Source organism: Cuculus canorus, chromosome 5 (assembly GCF_017976375.1).
Source record: "Cuculus canorus isolate bCucCan1 chromosome 5, bCucCan1.pri, whole genome shotgun sequence".
Taxonomy (NCBI): domain Eukaryota; kingdom Metazoa; phylum Chordata; class Aves; order Cuculiformes; family Cuculidae; genus Cuculus; species Cuculus canorus.
Window position 1 is genome coordinate 24,787,530 of NC_071405.1, and position 15,476 is coordinate 24,803,005.

Genomic DNA, 15,476 nt, shown 5'->3' on the forward strand with positions numbered 1-15,476 from the left:
ATGAGATAAACTTATGCTGGGAAAGAACACAGTGAATCATGTCTCAGCATGGTTCCGAAAGGTGTAAATTGAAGTTCTGCTCTTGATCTGTACTGAAAACCATCCCTAGTTGTAAATAATACAGGAGGAGGTTATCTAGAGGCAGTCAGCTATGCTAGCAGTGCTTTACCCTTCTGTGTTCCGTTGCCCACAGGAAAATGTAAATCTTTAGGGACTGGCCACACGGGTCACGTATGTCCAGCCTCATCTCTGACCTTCAGGCTTTAGAGAAAGGAGACAGAATGCTTTTGACTGTGTGTATTGTAAATTACACCTATCTCCTCTGTATGTTTATAAACATCTTAAGTCCCTTATATTAAACTTACTGACATTTTGTGAAGATGTCACACTTCTCTCAGGCGTTTGTAGAATAGCTTTCAGTAGCATTCAAGTAATAGCTAAGTAATTGTAAATACTGACAGTTCTTGCTCTGCGTCCTGTGTAGATGTAGACTGACGATTCAGAAGTAAAAAAATCTCAGACACAGATCTTTTCCTAGTCCTTTTTCTAGACTGCAGTATTTCCAACAGGCACAAATTCAGAATTAGAACAGATCAGCTTACTGATTGATCAGCTGGAAGGAAAAAACCTTGCCAGCTGACTAAGCTGTGAAATGGACTAGGAAAGTTTCTGAATTAACAGTATATAGCCCTAATTTACTCACCCAGTCAGAGCTGGGAATCAACTGGTTCCTTATAGGACATTTATGAGCCAGTGACAGTGTGCATATAAGGAATGAGTGAAATAATGGTGCGGTGAACAAATGTGTCGCTGAATGATTTTCATTTAATGTCACCTTCTACCTACTATATACTGGGCTTAGAGAAACTTGTTGCATAAGAAGTGTCAGTCTCACAGTAGGCATTGTTAGTCACTGTGATTTTGTTAGATACATTTTGGTACTTCAAAGCTTCCCTTTCCAGGCTCAGGTGATTAATCACTTAAGCTGCAAATTCAGGTTCCACTAAAAATTTATATAAAAAAAAGCATGTAGCTAGTACCACTGTTAAGAGGAAAAATCTGATAATATGATTTTTTGGAAACTAGGAGACAAATGACTGTCCCTCTCCTGCACAGTATTTATTGCTTTCTAAAATCTTAATTTTCTGTAAAATAGGTTTTTATTAAGGTTTGACTCATAGTTTCTAACACTTTTTGTTGGCAATGCTGATCTATCAGGCTTGTCTAAGACACTGACTCCTAAACACAGGCCATACATCTGCTGTAGAAAAACATTTATTTTATATGTACGAAATGAATGAGGCAGTCTTCGTGCTCATCCATTCTTTCTTGATCTAGAACTGTAATGCTTGCACAGTTCAAATGTAAACTGAATTCAATGTGTGTTCTGTGTGGATTAAACACCAGGGTCATGTATTTGTTCATCTATCCTCTACAATATCCTGGAGAGTTACTTGTTGAGTTTGTTAGGCACAGGGATCACAGTTGGGATGAAGCATGATATAATTGTGATTTGATGTTTTATGTTATATTGTGATATACCTTAAAGTAGTTTGAAGGTAAAGGAGTCTGATGATAAAGGACACATGAATAAAGAGGTGAACCTGTGGGCAAAAGGCTTGATTAAATTTAGGAATGGTGGCTGTATATTAACGGACAGGCTGTATGCTTGGTGGTGTTAGAAGATTTTCCTGGGGGACGTCTATGTGTGTATGTATATACCTTGTATGTAGGCACGCACAAATGCACATGCGTTGTATATATGCGCACACATCTTGAGGGCTAAAACCCACCATAGCCACTGTAAAGATAGGGTTGCCTTGGTTTTGCATTCTTAGCTTGAATCTGACCAGCTTCATTAACTGTATTAAGTCAATGAAGTGAAAGTTTAGTTCAAGCTTGATATAAGGTAAGACCCATTTTAGCCAACAAAGGAAGGTTTTCTGGACTCTGAAAGTCTAGTGGCAAACAGGATCGAAGGGTTTCTGTAGTTTTCCATTGCTGGTTCATCTCAGGTTCCTGCATTAGAGGAAAGCAGGGGGTGATAGACATTCCATCGACTTCATCCGTAGGAGAGCTATAACAAACTTCTCGGGGTGAAGTTCTGTTCACTGTGTCCTGCTGTAGTTTTCAGTGATGGTAAAATACGAGAAACAATATTTCAATGCCTCAGAAACTGTAATAATATATCTGGAAAGTAAAATGTCAGGAAAAGTCCTGGAAACTGTCTGTTAATTGGTGTTAGTATTACACACTCAAGGCAAAATTGACCATTTTATCACCACACTTCTAAATTACGTTGTTCAGCAAGTGAAAATAAAATGGGTTAATCTTTTCAAATAATTACTCATTGGCTTCTATTTAAAGCCCCACAGTCCTTTGACTCATTCCATATTCTATCCTTCTTTGTTTCATGGAAAATCTCATAACATGTAACAGATAAAAATAAGTAGGGCTGAAGAAAAGAATCTTATACCATCTTTATGAAAATGGTGTCTTTTTGATACATTGTAATGGAAAATTTTAATCTAAGTATAAAACGTGGAAAGATTGTTTCTTAGCTGATGTCCACAAAGCTAAAGTTAGTTACTGTATTTTTTAATGTTCCTCTGAAAATAGAACTAGCTGTATTTCTCATACTAATTATTTCAGAATTTATTGTTTTCTTTTTTGCATCTGCAGATCTTGGTCATTTTGAAGGAAGATTTCTGTAAATAAAAAATCCCAGTGAAAAATCTTTGGAATAAAATATATTCTAGAATATGAAGTTCATTATTTCTTTTTATCAGAATGAGACCAGTAAAGTTTTACTCTTAATAGAAGCAATTCTGATAGTTTTCCCTCCTAGTTTTCATTGTCAGCTCTCATAGAAATAGCAGTCTTCTCCCATGCTCAGAAAAACAACCAATCAGACAAAACCCTTTGCTCACCCACCAATGAAATGTAAAATATTTAAAATTATTTAAAAAAATGACAGACACTGCAGTTTTGCTGGTGAAGAATGTAAAATAGATGCAGTTGTACCAGCAAAGGAATCCCTTGCCAGAGTAGCATATTACATTGAGAATATATATATTGAGAATATTCAAATAGTAAAATAATGTTTAGTATTTGCTATAAATATGTAGCTGTGAATTTACATAAACCCTGAGACATGTAAGTAACTTTAACAGACTAAATGGATATTAGTTGCTGACAAGTAACCCTAACACAGACACACAGGAGCAATTAGAAGATTATACTTTAAGCTAAACTTGGTTGTAGGGTCTGCGCTGCAAACTTCAACTTTAACTGTTCTTGGAGTCGTAAGGGCTATTTCCAATAGTTGAAAGGATTTATCCTTGAAATGAAAACAGGTAGATGATTTTATTATTCTGCTTCATACCAGCTTTCTTTATCTCCGTTATTCGCTATTGGACAGATTTTTGACCATGGATCAGAAAATATATCAGAACAATTTACTAACAACTAATTTTAATTGTTAACAATTTTACTGTTTAATGAATGAAATAAAATTAATAGTTTAATAAAAACTTAATTTTCAAGTATTGGCTCCTTTTGGTGCTGCCAAAAGATAAGTTTTTGTCCCTTTTATTGACTATCTAGTAGAAATTACCTGTATTTATTTTGCATGTAATGTATGTATAATGCATTTTATTTATACAGAAGTATTTAAATTTAAATAAGAAGTATTTAAATTTACTGTTTTAAAATAGTACACATTGGAATAATATATCTTGCTGTGCTTTAACCATGCATTTGTTGAGAATTATTTAATAAAAAGAATTTGATATACTGATGTGTGAAATAGCTGCTGCTTTTCATTTTCTAGTGTTGGTGTAATGTAAATCTTTAGGAACTCCTAAGCTCTAAAAAAATCCCTTACAAACAACTTGAAATGGAAGAAGGTAACTCCAAAGGCAGTTACTAGAGAATTCTGATAATGATAAATGATCTTAAAAGTAACTGCTCAGTCTACAACGTTATTTCCAGTATGTCTGTTTTGCTTTGGTAGTGATAGCCAGCACCCAGGCTTCCTTGTTCTTTTTAAGTAGCCTCTCATCTTTCACATGATCATGTTCCCATGCAAATATTATTTCCATTTGATGTTTATAAAATCAAGTCTTAGTGGCTTCTGTGGGAAAAAGTCATCAAAGTTTTGATGTAATACATAGTGTCCCAAAACCTAATCAATTATAGTGCCTACATTTTGGCCCAAGTTATTGGAGGGTAATATGGATTAAGTGCTAAAAGGGTAAGTCTTCGTTCTTTGTTAATCGTTATTTGCTAGAATTTTCTCTGTCTCCTACCTTTGCCATTTTGTACATCCTCCACTGGGAAAGACTAATATTCACTAACTTCTACTGAGGAAAGATTTAAAACTATGCCGGATGAGAATTTGGTGGCAGTGGGATTTGATTCTCCTTTAAGACATAGATGTGAAGGAATACTAACTTGCAGTTTGGCAGAAATGCACTGAGATGGGAAACTGGTTAAACATGGGGAAGCTGAGAAACAGAGTTCAGTGTACACAGTAGGTGTTAATATGCCACTGAGCCTGAGGCAACAGAGGAACAGTGCCCTCAGAAATGCATGCCCATCTCCTGTGATTTCACTGTGTGTAACTGAGCAGAAACGGAGCAACGCACTCTGGATAAAATTCTGGTGTGTTCTGTACCCTATTTGCAGTCTTATCCAGTGTCTTATGCCAATGTCTGTCTTGTGCCAATAGGACAACCTTCCCCGGAGAATGATAATACAATAAAAGACCTGCTGCCAGAGGATGCTGGGATTGATCACCAGACTGTCCACCAGCTGATTACTGTGCTTATGAAGTTCATGGCAAAGGATGAGAGTAGTGCTGAGTCAGACATCAGCAGCGCTAAAGCTTTCAACACAGTCAAGCGCCATCTGTATGTCCTGCTTGGTTATGATCAGCAGGAAGGATGCTTCATGATTGCACCACAAAAAATGCGCGTTTCGACCTGTTTCAATGCCTTTATTGCTGGAATAGCACAAGTAGGTGATGGCACTTAGTGCTTTTTGCAGCTATTTCTCATTACCTGTTATTGAAATGGTGGTAGCACAGACGCCTTTGTTACCAAAATAATGACTGAGTGCAGTAATCCTACTTTAAACCCTCTTAATACCTCTTCACTTAGTGAAAGAATTTGGCAACAGGGATTTGTGCTTGTTCTTTACTCTCAGAACGCTCCAGGTAGTTGAATCAAGTGCTTTCTGTAGGTTTTTGCTTTGTAGTTAAAAAGTACATAGCTAAACAGAAGTATGCTAATTTATTTATAGTTTCCAAATACTGGCACAGAGATAACAGTTTTGTGTGCATTGTCTTTTACCTGTATAGTTTTAAGCTGAAGCATGTAAAAGGAGATTCAGGCTGTTACTGTTGTATTGAGAGTCTGGAAGTGGCAGTTTAGATCACAGGGTGGTATCTTCCATATTTTTCTACAAGTTTTCCAAGTTCAGATTCCCAAACTTCAGTGATTGTAATTGACCTGATTTTCAGAAGTCCTGCTTACTGCAGCTCTGTGTATCAGCCTCTGCCTTTCCTCTTCCGCCTTTAAAATGTCTCAGGATAGCCCAAATTGTCATTTCTATTTGAAAAGCTTCATGGTTGAATCCTGACTTCCCTGGTGTCAAGTGGAGTTTGAGAACTTCAATAAGCCAGGATTTTTCTTCATGTATCAAACATCAATACTTTAATTTATAATTGCAAGGCATTTTTTTTTTACTTTGCTGTAGGGCTGCTTTGCTGCAAGATAAATGCTATTTGCAGTCTGAAGATATGTTTACAGAATGAAAACTCAGCATGAAGCTCTTAAGAAATCTTTCAGATACAATCCCTCCTCTGGTCATAATTATTTGCTTTCCCCAATCAACTCCACGAAGGCTGAAATTGGTCTGACTTGCTGTTTTGTTGGTTTTGATTCCAGGCTTGAGGTTGGCTCAAAAAAAAAAAAAAAGAATAATCAAATGTGTTTTAGTATTTTGCATCATAAAATCTGAGTATTTGGAATTCTTGATAGCATAAAATGCCTTTTTGCCCCAGCAGCAGAAGTGGGGAAGTTTTGGTGCTTGTGGTCGGTGTGGTATTGGCCCGCATGGTGGCAATGTTGTACAAGCCTGTTGGAGTTGGGAAGCCAGCAGCACTGGGCTCTGTGCAGCATCCTAGACTGAGCTCTGCTTAATGTTTGCAGCATCATTTATTCCAGATCTTCCTGTGACAACTTAAAAAATGGGTCTGCTCAGCTTAAGACAGTATGTGATGTTGTAACGTAGGGCTCTGTCTTCCTTGTATGGATGAGTTTTTCCTAACCATGCTGTATAACTGTGTATCACTCTGAGGGGACAAGACATTGCAGGATAGGACCATATTTGGTCATTACACATCATCTGTTCAACCAGCTACCCCTACATGGATAGACATGGGATTCATCTCTTTAGTTCTATGCATGTAGCACAAAAATTCGAGATGACACATCAAAGTGGAGAATTTTACACTTCCAGTCAATTTGTTCAGGAGGAAACCTGACGGATGAGTTCTGTCCTTGTAAATTAGGCTTATCCCCTTGTTCTAATAAGAACAAAACTGAAAAAAGAAATACAGACCTGAAAGAAATGGGTGATATGGATAAAACTGATGTTTGTGTCTGTTTAGATGTACAGCATTCTTGGTAAAGCACTAAGTCTGCTGAAAGTGCAGGATATGTTAGATCTTGGGGGATGTGTTGGAGCTTGCTTGACCTGCTGTTATACCTTCGAGCATGTCAACTGGTATAGATCAGTGTCAGAGACAGAGGCTTTGTGGATTCTTGTTATGGTCAAGTTTAGCTGCTGATTTCAGGACATAAGCTATTTTTATTTAAAGCCATGTGCTGCAAGACTGGTGAGGAAATGATGAAAAATAGCAATGCAGCTTGAGTTGAAAACACAGTTGTGTCAAGGCAGTGAGAACACACACCAACCCAGCACCTTTAATTAGCTTTATTCTTGGATCCTTTAGGATTTGCATGTCTTACCTTTGCCATAGTGAAGAGTGGAATTCTTTTCTCATTACCTGATTCTAGAACATAGGGTTTTAAAAGCCTGCAACAGCTAATATTGCAAGCCTGATGAGAAGATAATGAAAACTGGCAATGCAGTGTTAATACAAAACCCTCAAATAATGAAAATGCACCCCCTGCTCCCAAAACCCACAATTGCATCATATCTGTTAAACTTGGAATATACCTAGTATGGTTTTGTCTGTTGAAGCATGATCAACTTGTGCTATAATACAAGGCTATCCCAGAATAATATAGTTTATGAACTTGCCAATGTATGTTAAAATTTAGACTGCAGAATGAAAGGCTTTCAGAACACATCTTCTTTTGTTTCATTTTACCTGTCTAGCTAAAATGAGAAGCTGGCAAGCTGGCAGAAAGTTTCTAACTGATAATGAAGCTTCCTTAAAAATGTCTGGTTTGTTTTCACTTAATACAATTGAAGCATTAGTAATTTTACTTTTGAACAGCAGTGGATTTGATTTTGGTGGCTAACGCCTGTGCTGATATTCTTTTCAGGTGATGGACTATAATATCAACCTGGGAAAACACCTTCTTCCCTTGGTGGTGCAAGTGCTGAAATATTGCACTTGCCCTCAGCTAAGACATTACTTTCAGCAGCCTCCTCGTTGCTCCCTCTGGTCCCTCAAACCTCACATTCGACAGATGTGGTTAAAGGCTTTGCTTGTCATTCTTTATAAGGTGAGTCGTCTTATAGAATCATAGAATAGTTTGGGTTGGAAAGGACCTTGAAGACCATCTAGTTCCAATGCCCCTGCCATGGACAGGGACATCCCACTAGATCAGGCTGCCCAAGGCCCCATCCAACCTGGACTTGAACATCTCCCGAGATGGGGCAGCCGCAACTTCCCTTGGCAACCTGTTCCAGTGTCTCACCACTGTCGTAGTGAAGAAATTCTTCCTATTGTCCGGTCTAAATCTGCTCTTCTCCAGTTTGTACCCATTCCCCCTGGTTCTATCCCCACAAGTCTTTATGAGCAGCCCCTCTCCATCTTTCCTGTAGGCCCCCTTCAGGTACTGGAAGGTCACTGTATGATCTCCTCTGAGCCTTCTCTTCTCCAGGCTGAACAAGCCCAACTCTCTCAGGCTGTCCTTGTAGGGAAGGTGCTCCAGCCTTCTGATCATCTTTGTAGCCCTCCTCTGGACCCGTTCCAACAGCTCCATATCCTTCTTATGTTGAGGATTCCAGAACTGGACACAGTATTCCAGGTGGATATACAAGGGGTCTCACAAGAGAGGAATAGAGAGGCAGAATCACTTCTCTTGACATTCAGGCCACGCTTCTTTTGATGCAGCCCAGGGTACGGTTGGCCTTCTGGGCTGCGAGCGCACATTGCCAGCTCATGTTGAGCTTCTCATCAACCAGCACCCCCAAGTCCTTCTCTGCAAGGCTGCTCTCAGTCGCGTCATCCCCCATTGTGTACTGAAGACAGGGATTCCCCCGACCCAGGTGCAGGACCTTACACTTGGCCTTGTTGAACCTCATGAGCTTCTCAGAGGCCCATGTCTCCAGCCTGCACAGGTCTCTCTGGATGACATCCCATCTTTCTAGTGTGGCAACTATACCACTCAGCTTGGTGTCATCTGCAAACTTGCTGAGGGTGCACTCAATCTCACTGTCAATATCAATGATAAAGATATTGAACAGCACTGGTCCCAGTACGGACCCCTGAGGGTCACTTGTCACGGATCTCCATCTTATTACAGAGCGCAAACTGTACTGCAAGTGAAAGGAACACTTTTCTTTGACTTGATTACTCACTGTATTTAATTTCAGTGCCTGAAGGACTTAGACTTTCATCTGTGCTACTGACCTGTTACTTCTGCTTTTTATATTGTCTTACACATGGTTACCTGAAAGAGAAAAATATGGATTTGAGAATAGGAAAATTATATATAAAGTTCCAATGAATAGTATTTTGAGTAACTTAGAGTTAATTATTTAAAATTGGGTATATTTAAATTTTAGGGGTCGGCTTAACTGCTTGCATTCTTTAGTTAAGTGATGCTTTTTAGGGAGTGTTGTTAAAATATAGTATGTTTTCATGCACTAAATTGAAGCTTTTGATACTTTTCATATGCTTAGCAAAGGTCTATGGTATACAACGAAGTAATCACATGCTGATTGAAATTAAGTATTTGGAGAACAGTTATTATGAGAGACCTTTTGCATTATTATTAGTAGTTGGTTTTGCCAAAACTCAAGAAAAAAAATCTATTGAGTCTTGATAATATGGATTTTTTATTTTTTAAATAATTCTGTGTGCAGAGCTGAGAACAGTCCTGCTTCTCATGATGTATTTAGAAATGTATGGTCAACAGAAGGCAATATTCTTGCGATTTTACTGCCTATACATTTATCCAAAGAGAAAAGTTAGTTTTTAAGCTGAAGTTCTTCTCTTTCACTGAACAGTACCCCTACAGAGACTGTGAAATCAGCAAGATTGTGCTTCACCTAATCCACATCACAGTCAATACCCTCAACGCTCAGTATCACAGCTGCAAGCCCCATGCGACTGCTGGTCCTTTGTATAGTGACAACAGTAACATAAGCCGATACAGCGAGAAGGAAAAAGGTACTTTTAACATTTATATGAGAGTAATTGATTTAATTCATTAAGTCTTGCAGATGTTGTAGAAATGGGTAAATACGTTCTAAATAAATGCTCAGAATTAATTCCAAGATGAATTAACCTATTTGATCAGTGATAGCCATCTACAGTAAAAGAAATTTCTCTGTAGTCGAAGCATAGCAGAGCAGTCTAACTTCTCTTGAAAACCGTGTACCTTAGTATACCAGGAATTAGTAGTTCAGTCACTGTGCCTGCATAGTTCTTGGCCTTCTATGGATAATATTAACTGATCGTGCCCATGCACAAGTTAAGCAAAACAGCCTGACACTGCATTCTTATTATGCTTTATGATAGTGTGGCATAGTAGCAAATAGTTGATGTTGGAAAGAGTAAATAGTGAATTCAGTCCATAGATTGATTGCTTTTCTCTGTAAAAGGAGCTGAAGTTGCCTAGCTTACTTGGAGATGTATATGATGTAGATTGCTAAAGGCGCAGGAGAACGGTTCAACCCTCAGAGTCTGCATCCAACTGTTAAATCTGTATGTGCTTGCTAGCTGCAGCAGAGGTACTGTGGTGGTGTGAACTTATCTAAGGTTGGGCCTTGAAATAACATGGTGTTGCCTAGTGTGGTTCTTTACAATTGTGAGATTTATTACATAATAAGTATTTATGATCAAAGTTAAACAGGCTCTTTTGATGTCAATTTGTAGCTGCCTTGGAACTACTTTGCCTTTTAGCTACTTGTTTGCTTATTGCATCCTCCTCAGTCTTACTAGTGTGCAGCAAACTCTTTTGACAAAGAAGATTATAAGAAGCACTTTTTATGCATGTCAGCACCTCTTCTTCTTTTGCTGCTTGTTGCTCATAAAAAGATATCCAGTAGAACAGGGACGCAAAACTTTGTTTAAGTAAACACCCTATTACTCAGTCTAGCAAGTTAAAGCAATCTTAAAATGGATTTAAATGATGTGTTGCATATTCTCACCCACTTGGACGTTTTGTATTGGCAGAGGAATGCTAAGAGGGTTCACATAACTGAACTTAATATGAATTCTTCTTTGTTTTGAATGGAATTAATGACTTAATTCACAATGATTTAAGAATACTGAGAGTAGTAGCAATACATTTATGAAATGCATTCAAGTTCTGGATTGATTCTGAGCTGTTTCTAAGACAAAGTGAGGTACATTAATACCTAGCTTGCTGTTCACAATAAGTGGCAACCTACGTTTAGAAAACTTGGTGTTCCAGTCCTGTGTCCAACACTAATTTTCTGGGTGGCCTTGTGTCTCACTTTGTGATCTTTTCCTTGTGTTTAGAGTAAGGAGAATAATATTTACTTGCTTTCCAGAGCTGTTGTGAAAGGCTTTGGGCTGCTCAGTGGTAGAGGACCATAAATGGGCAAATTAAATGCTCTCTTAATCATAGGGCTGATTCTCCTCCTTTGCTGAAGCACTGCAGAAAAAACAGGATGTAGGAAAGTTTTCTTCCACCTGTAAGAAGCAGCCAATATAATTCCATAAAAACTTGGAAAGCTGAAGCCTTTCCCACTGTTTCTAAGGAGGCTTGTTTAGTCTCTGGTCAGGTAGCACGTGTGCTGCTGTCATCATCAAAGTTGGTGTTTAGATGAGCAATGGATGAGGATTTCATTTTCAGGTAGAGAGAATCCCTATGCTAAGGATGGATATTCCCACTGTTGAACCTTTTTCCTAATTTTTCTGGCAAACTTTGTTGTGGGGAATGTGACAAGTGTACAGACTGTTGTAGAGCTGATGATAAAACTTGTCAGAAGACGCATTTGTTGCCAAAGGGAAGAAAAAGTTAGACACATATGACATGCTGTTAAAGGTGATCTCCTAACTGCACTAAACCCAGTCCCTGTAGAAATTCTTACTATCAACTTTGATTTTTTCTGGATTCATCTTATCAATTAGGTACTTTATCCCTGATGCTTTCAGACTGCAGATCATAGCTTCTGGTACATGTAGTAGAAACTCTTCAAATTTCAGAGCTGAAGATATTAGTGGTTTTGGCCATTCTAACATTTTGGCTTACTTGCCTTTTCATTCCTAGACACCAAATGCTCTCCATGTTTGCTTACTAGAACAAACAAGGCAAACTTTTATTTCTTCTCTTGAGTGCTCTATTTTCTCCCAGTAGCGTTTATTTCCTTGGAGGTGAATCACTGGACACAGTAGATATGAGTTTTTCCTCTTTCTTATTTCGTTTTTTTGGTAGATATTTCATAAAAGTGATGTGTTTGTTTTTTGATGAGTAAATAGATTTGAATCTTTCTTACTCTGCCATTTTCAACCAGCAAGTCTCTAATTAGAGCATAATGTTTTACTACTCAGATCAATAATTTCATAATTTATACTTTTAGGTCTTATTTAATTACTGTTACCAGCCTCCCAAGATTATCCATTTCTTCTTTTTGTCACTTTCCTTGTTTATTATAGACCTTGCAGTTCTTGCAGTAATTTTGATCTTCAGTTTACCATTTCTCACTGAGCGGTATAGAAGTTATTTACTCAACTTAGTATCCAGGTATATTCTATTTCTTCCATCTAAAGTATCTGTATGATTAGTAGTAGAAAGGATCAGTTTAGAGTGGTAAACCCTTTCATATACTTCTGTTGCATTGTAACCTATTTTTCTTTTATCTTTGTCCTTTCTGACCTTAATTGAAGATATAACAAGAATGGCAAAGTTATACCCAGGCTTTACGTTTTCTTGCAATAGTTAGATGATTTTTTGTTTTCAAATTCAAGTTTAATTGAAGATAGCTGAGGTTTTGTTACACAGACAGCTTTTCATTTAAGGAATTGCTCTCTCTTAAGAGTAATAAAGTTTTTTCTTTCTCCAGCAGAGGAAGACAGTGTTTTTGATGAATCTGATATTCATGATACACCAACTGGACCTTGCAATAAAGAATCTCAAACTTTCTTTGCAAGACTGAAAAGAATTGGTGGCAGCAAAATGGTGAAATATCAGCCAGTTGAGATGAATGCTCAGAGAAGTATGAAATGTTTTGTTGGTATAAACTCATGTGGAAACACAATTTCCTAATCTTAGTTTCAAACTACCACCTTTCTTTGTAGTTGGTTGCACTGCCTAATTTGAATACAAGGACTCTGTATGATTTTTGAGAGCAGGTAGTCGTCTTTTCCAAGAACAAATTCTCCTACAGGAGTCTTAGAGTAGGCACTCCAAAATAAAAGTATACAAAATCAGCAACTGTTTTCTGAAACTTTAAGATCTTTTGAATGTAAAAATGTTTAAGAGGATTTGTTGCAATTTTATTCTACCGTTGGGCTGAAGATTTTTAGTAATTTTTTTTTTCCCCAGAAATTATTTTTTTTTATGAGGTGAGGCTCTAGGCTAAGCAAATTTGCTGCTGCAAATAGTACAGTTTTCCATTGGTAAAACCATTTGGTGGTTTCAAAAATAGGAAGCATTTTGTTTTCAAATTTAGGCTTCTGAAATGAATACCTCCAAAAATTGAAGGGATTTCCACCACCACCCATCTGCCTTTTTTTTCTTTCAAATGTTTGCCTGGGGGGGGAATGATTCTGACTAGAGTGAAAGTCTACTTTTACTTTTCTCACTGGTTTTTTTTTTTTTTTTGCATGGTGATTCGTGTGGGGAGTCTTTTGAAAAATGGGGGATTGTAGTGATCAGCGATATTTTGTTTCGTGTGAAAATGCATCTTTCATAATAACAACAGTGATAACCTTCTAAATTGCTTTCAATGAATGTATTCACATAGTAAAAAGCCAATGCAGTGGTAGTACCAGCAAATATAACTGTACTCACTTGTGACTGTTGGTGTGATGGTTGCTAGGCTCTGCTGCGGTCTAGGATCACTGAGAGAAAAATTCTCTGAACACCCGCCTGATCGCAGGCTTGTGCTACCACATCCTCACTGCTATTGCTATCTTCGCTTCTTAAATTAGAAAGCATCCATTTTAAGCCCACTTTGCTGCAGTAAATAACATGTAGATGTGCTCTGATGTCCAAATTATGTCCACAATCCTGTCGTCCAAATTTAGTTTGAAACCTCTTTAGAGTGGTCTGTAGCTTATTTCTTCTTCCATCTTTCATGCCTGATGTAGCCATGCCAAGTATCTGTAGAAATTACTTGCCTGTGCTGTGTTCTATTCGTGCATAAAGTTAACCAGTCTGTCTTCAGGGTACATCTATCCAGGACAAATAATACTTGGAGAGAATTTAGATAAACCCTATTATCTAAATAGTAGGTTTTTTTATTGTTGTTCACAGTAAAAATCTGAAATGTGACTCTTACGTTAAACCAAAACTAAGACAGTTTTGACTAATACTGTGTTTGTATTTGAAATGCCAGACGTGTTGAATTGTGAGATAAAGATATCTGCTAGAAGTCTCCAGCTGAGGTAGTATTAGCTCTTTCTGTTTTTATCAGGTGAAATAGAACTGGCTGAATATAGAGAGACGGGGGCCTTGCAAGACAGTATTCTGCGCTGTGTGAGAGAAGAAAGCATTCAGAAAAAAAAACTGCGGTCTCTAAAACAAAAATCTCTTGATATAGGGAATGCAGACTCCCTGTTGTTTTCATTAGATGAACATCGCAGGAAGTCCTGCATAGACCGGTGTGACTTAGAGAAACCACCCGTCCCTGCTGCTTACGCCATGCACAGGCAGAGTGATTATGGACGATCTCGGCAGAATTCTTCTACTAAAGCTGAAAATACAGAAGCACAAGAAAATCTTCCTCATACAGAGAGTTTCCAGGAAACACGGAGACCTGTAATACCAGAGGTTAGGTTAAACTGCATGGAAACCTATGAAGTGAAAGTTGACTCTCCAGTTAAACCTACTAGTCCTAAGGAAGATTTAGATCTGATAGATTTATCGTCTGACTCAACATCAGGTCCCGAAAAGCGTTCAGTACTCTCCACTTCAGACAGTGATTCTTTAGTCTTTGAACCACTTCCTCCTCTTAGAATAGTGGAGAGCGATGAAGAAGAAGAAACAACAAACCAGCTGAATGATGAGGTCTCTGGCAAAACTGCCGCATCATCTCCCTCAACTCCTATCAATGTCTCTGCACTCAGTCTCAGCACAACTCCTCTGGTCCAGTTCAGCATTGAAGATTGCTCCAAAGACTTTAGTTCTAAGGATACAAGCAACAATGCCTCAGCAGAAATAAAAGAGATCCTTTCTACTTCTCCAAAAGATCAAAAGGACTCTTCAGAGTTAGTTAAGCCAGAAGAACTTCAGGACGTGTCCTGTGGGAATCCACTAACACTGAAACAGAAAAGGGACCTGCTGCAGAAGTCGTATGCCCTTCCAGAAATGTCCCTTGATGATAACTCTGAGCTTAATGTGGAGGAAATTAAACCGATTGGAGCAATTCCAAGCCCAAATGTTAAAACAGTCCTTATTAAAGTTCCTGAAGATTCTGAAAATCAAAGAGAAAGTGATAAACCTGATATCAATACAGAGTCTGACACTGAACAAAATGCGGAGCAGAAACAAGAGGAGGAGGCTGAGGAGTCAGAATTCAAGATTCAGATTGTTCCTCGCCAGAGGAAGCAGAGGAAGATTGCTGTGAGTGCTATTCAGAGGGAGTACCTGGACATTTCCTTTAACATCCTTGACAAGCTGGGAGAGCAGAAGGAGGCAGGTAAGCTCAATCCCTGACCCAGTTGAAAAGGCTTATTACTGCATGAAGGTTTTAGTAACACACCAGCGAAGGGGAGATGTAAATATGTATAGGGAGTGTTGTGTATATACAGCATCTGATGTGATCTGAGCTAGCTGAATGTTTTCAGGTGTTTG

General features: G+C 38.2%; 1 protein-coding gene across 15 annotated transcripts in view; it reads left to right on the plus strand.

Moving 5' to 3' along the window:
• The window catches only part of UNC79 (unc-79 homolog, NALCN channel complex subunit), a 115,228-nt gene that overhangs the window by 45,016 nt on the left and 54,736 nt on the right, over positions 1–15,476 (plus strand). For 11 of the 15 annotated variants that reach the window (XM_054067121.1, XM_054067118.1, XM_054067120.1 and 8 more), the window contains 5 exons: positions 4,733–5,019; positions 7,581–7,763; positions 9,496–9,658; positions 12,523–12,675; positions 14,098–15,321. In XM_054067121.1, coding sequence (XP_053923096.1) covers positions 4,733–5,019; positions 7,581–7,763; positions 9,496–9,658; positions 12,523–12,675; positions 14,098–15,321 — 2,010 coding nt within the window. The remainder of the gene's footprint in view (positions 1–4,732; positions 5,020–7,580; positions 7,764–9,495; positions 9,659–12,522; positions 12,676–14,097; positions 15,322–15,476) is intronic. The other 4 variants (XM_054067126.1, XM_054067131.1, XM_054067124.1 and 1 more) reach the window with 3 other exon arrangements.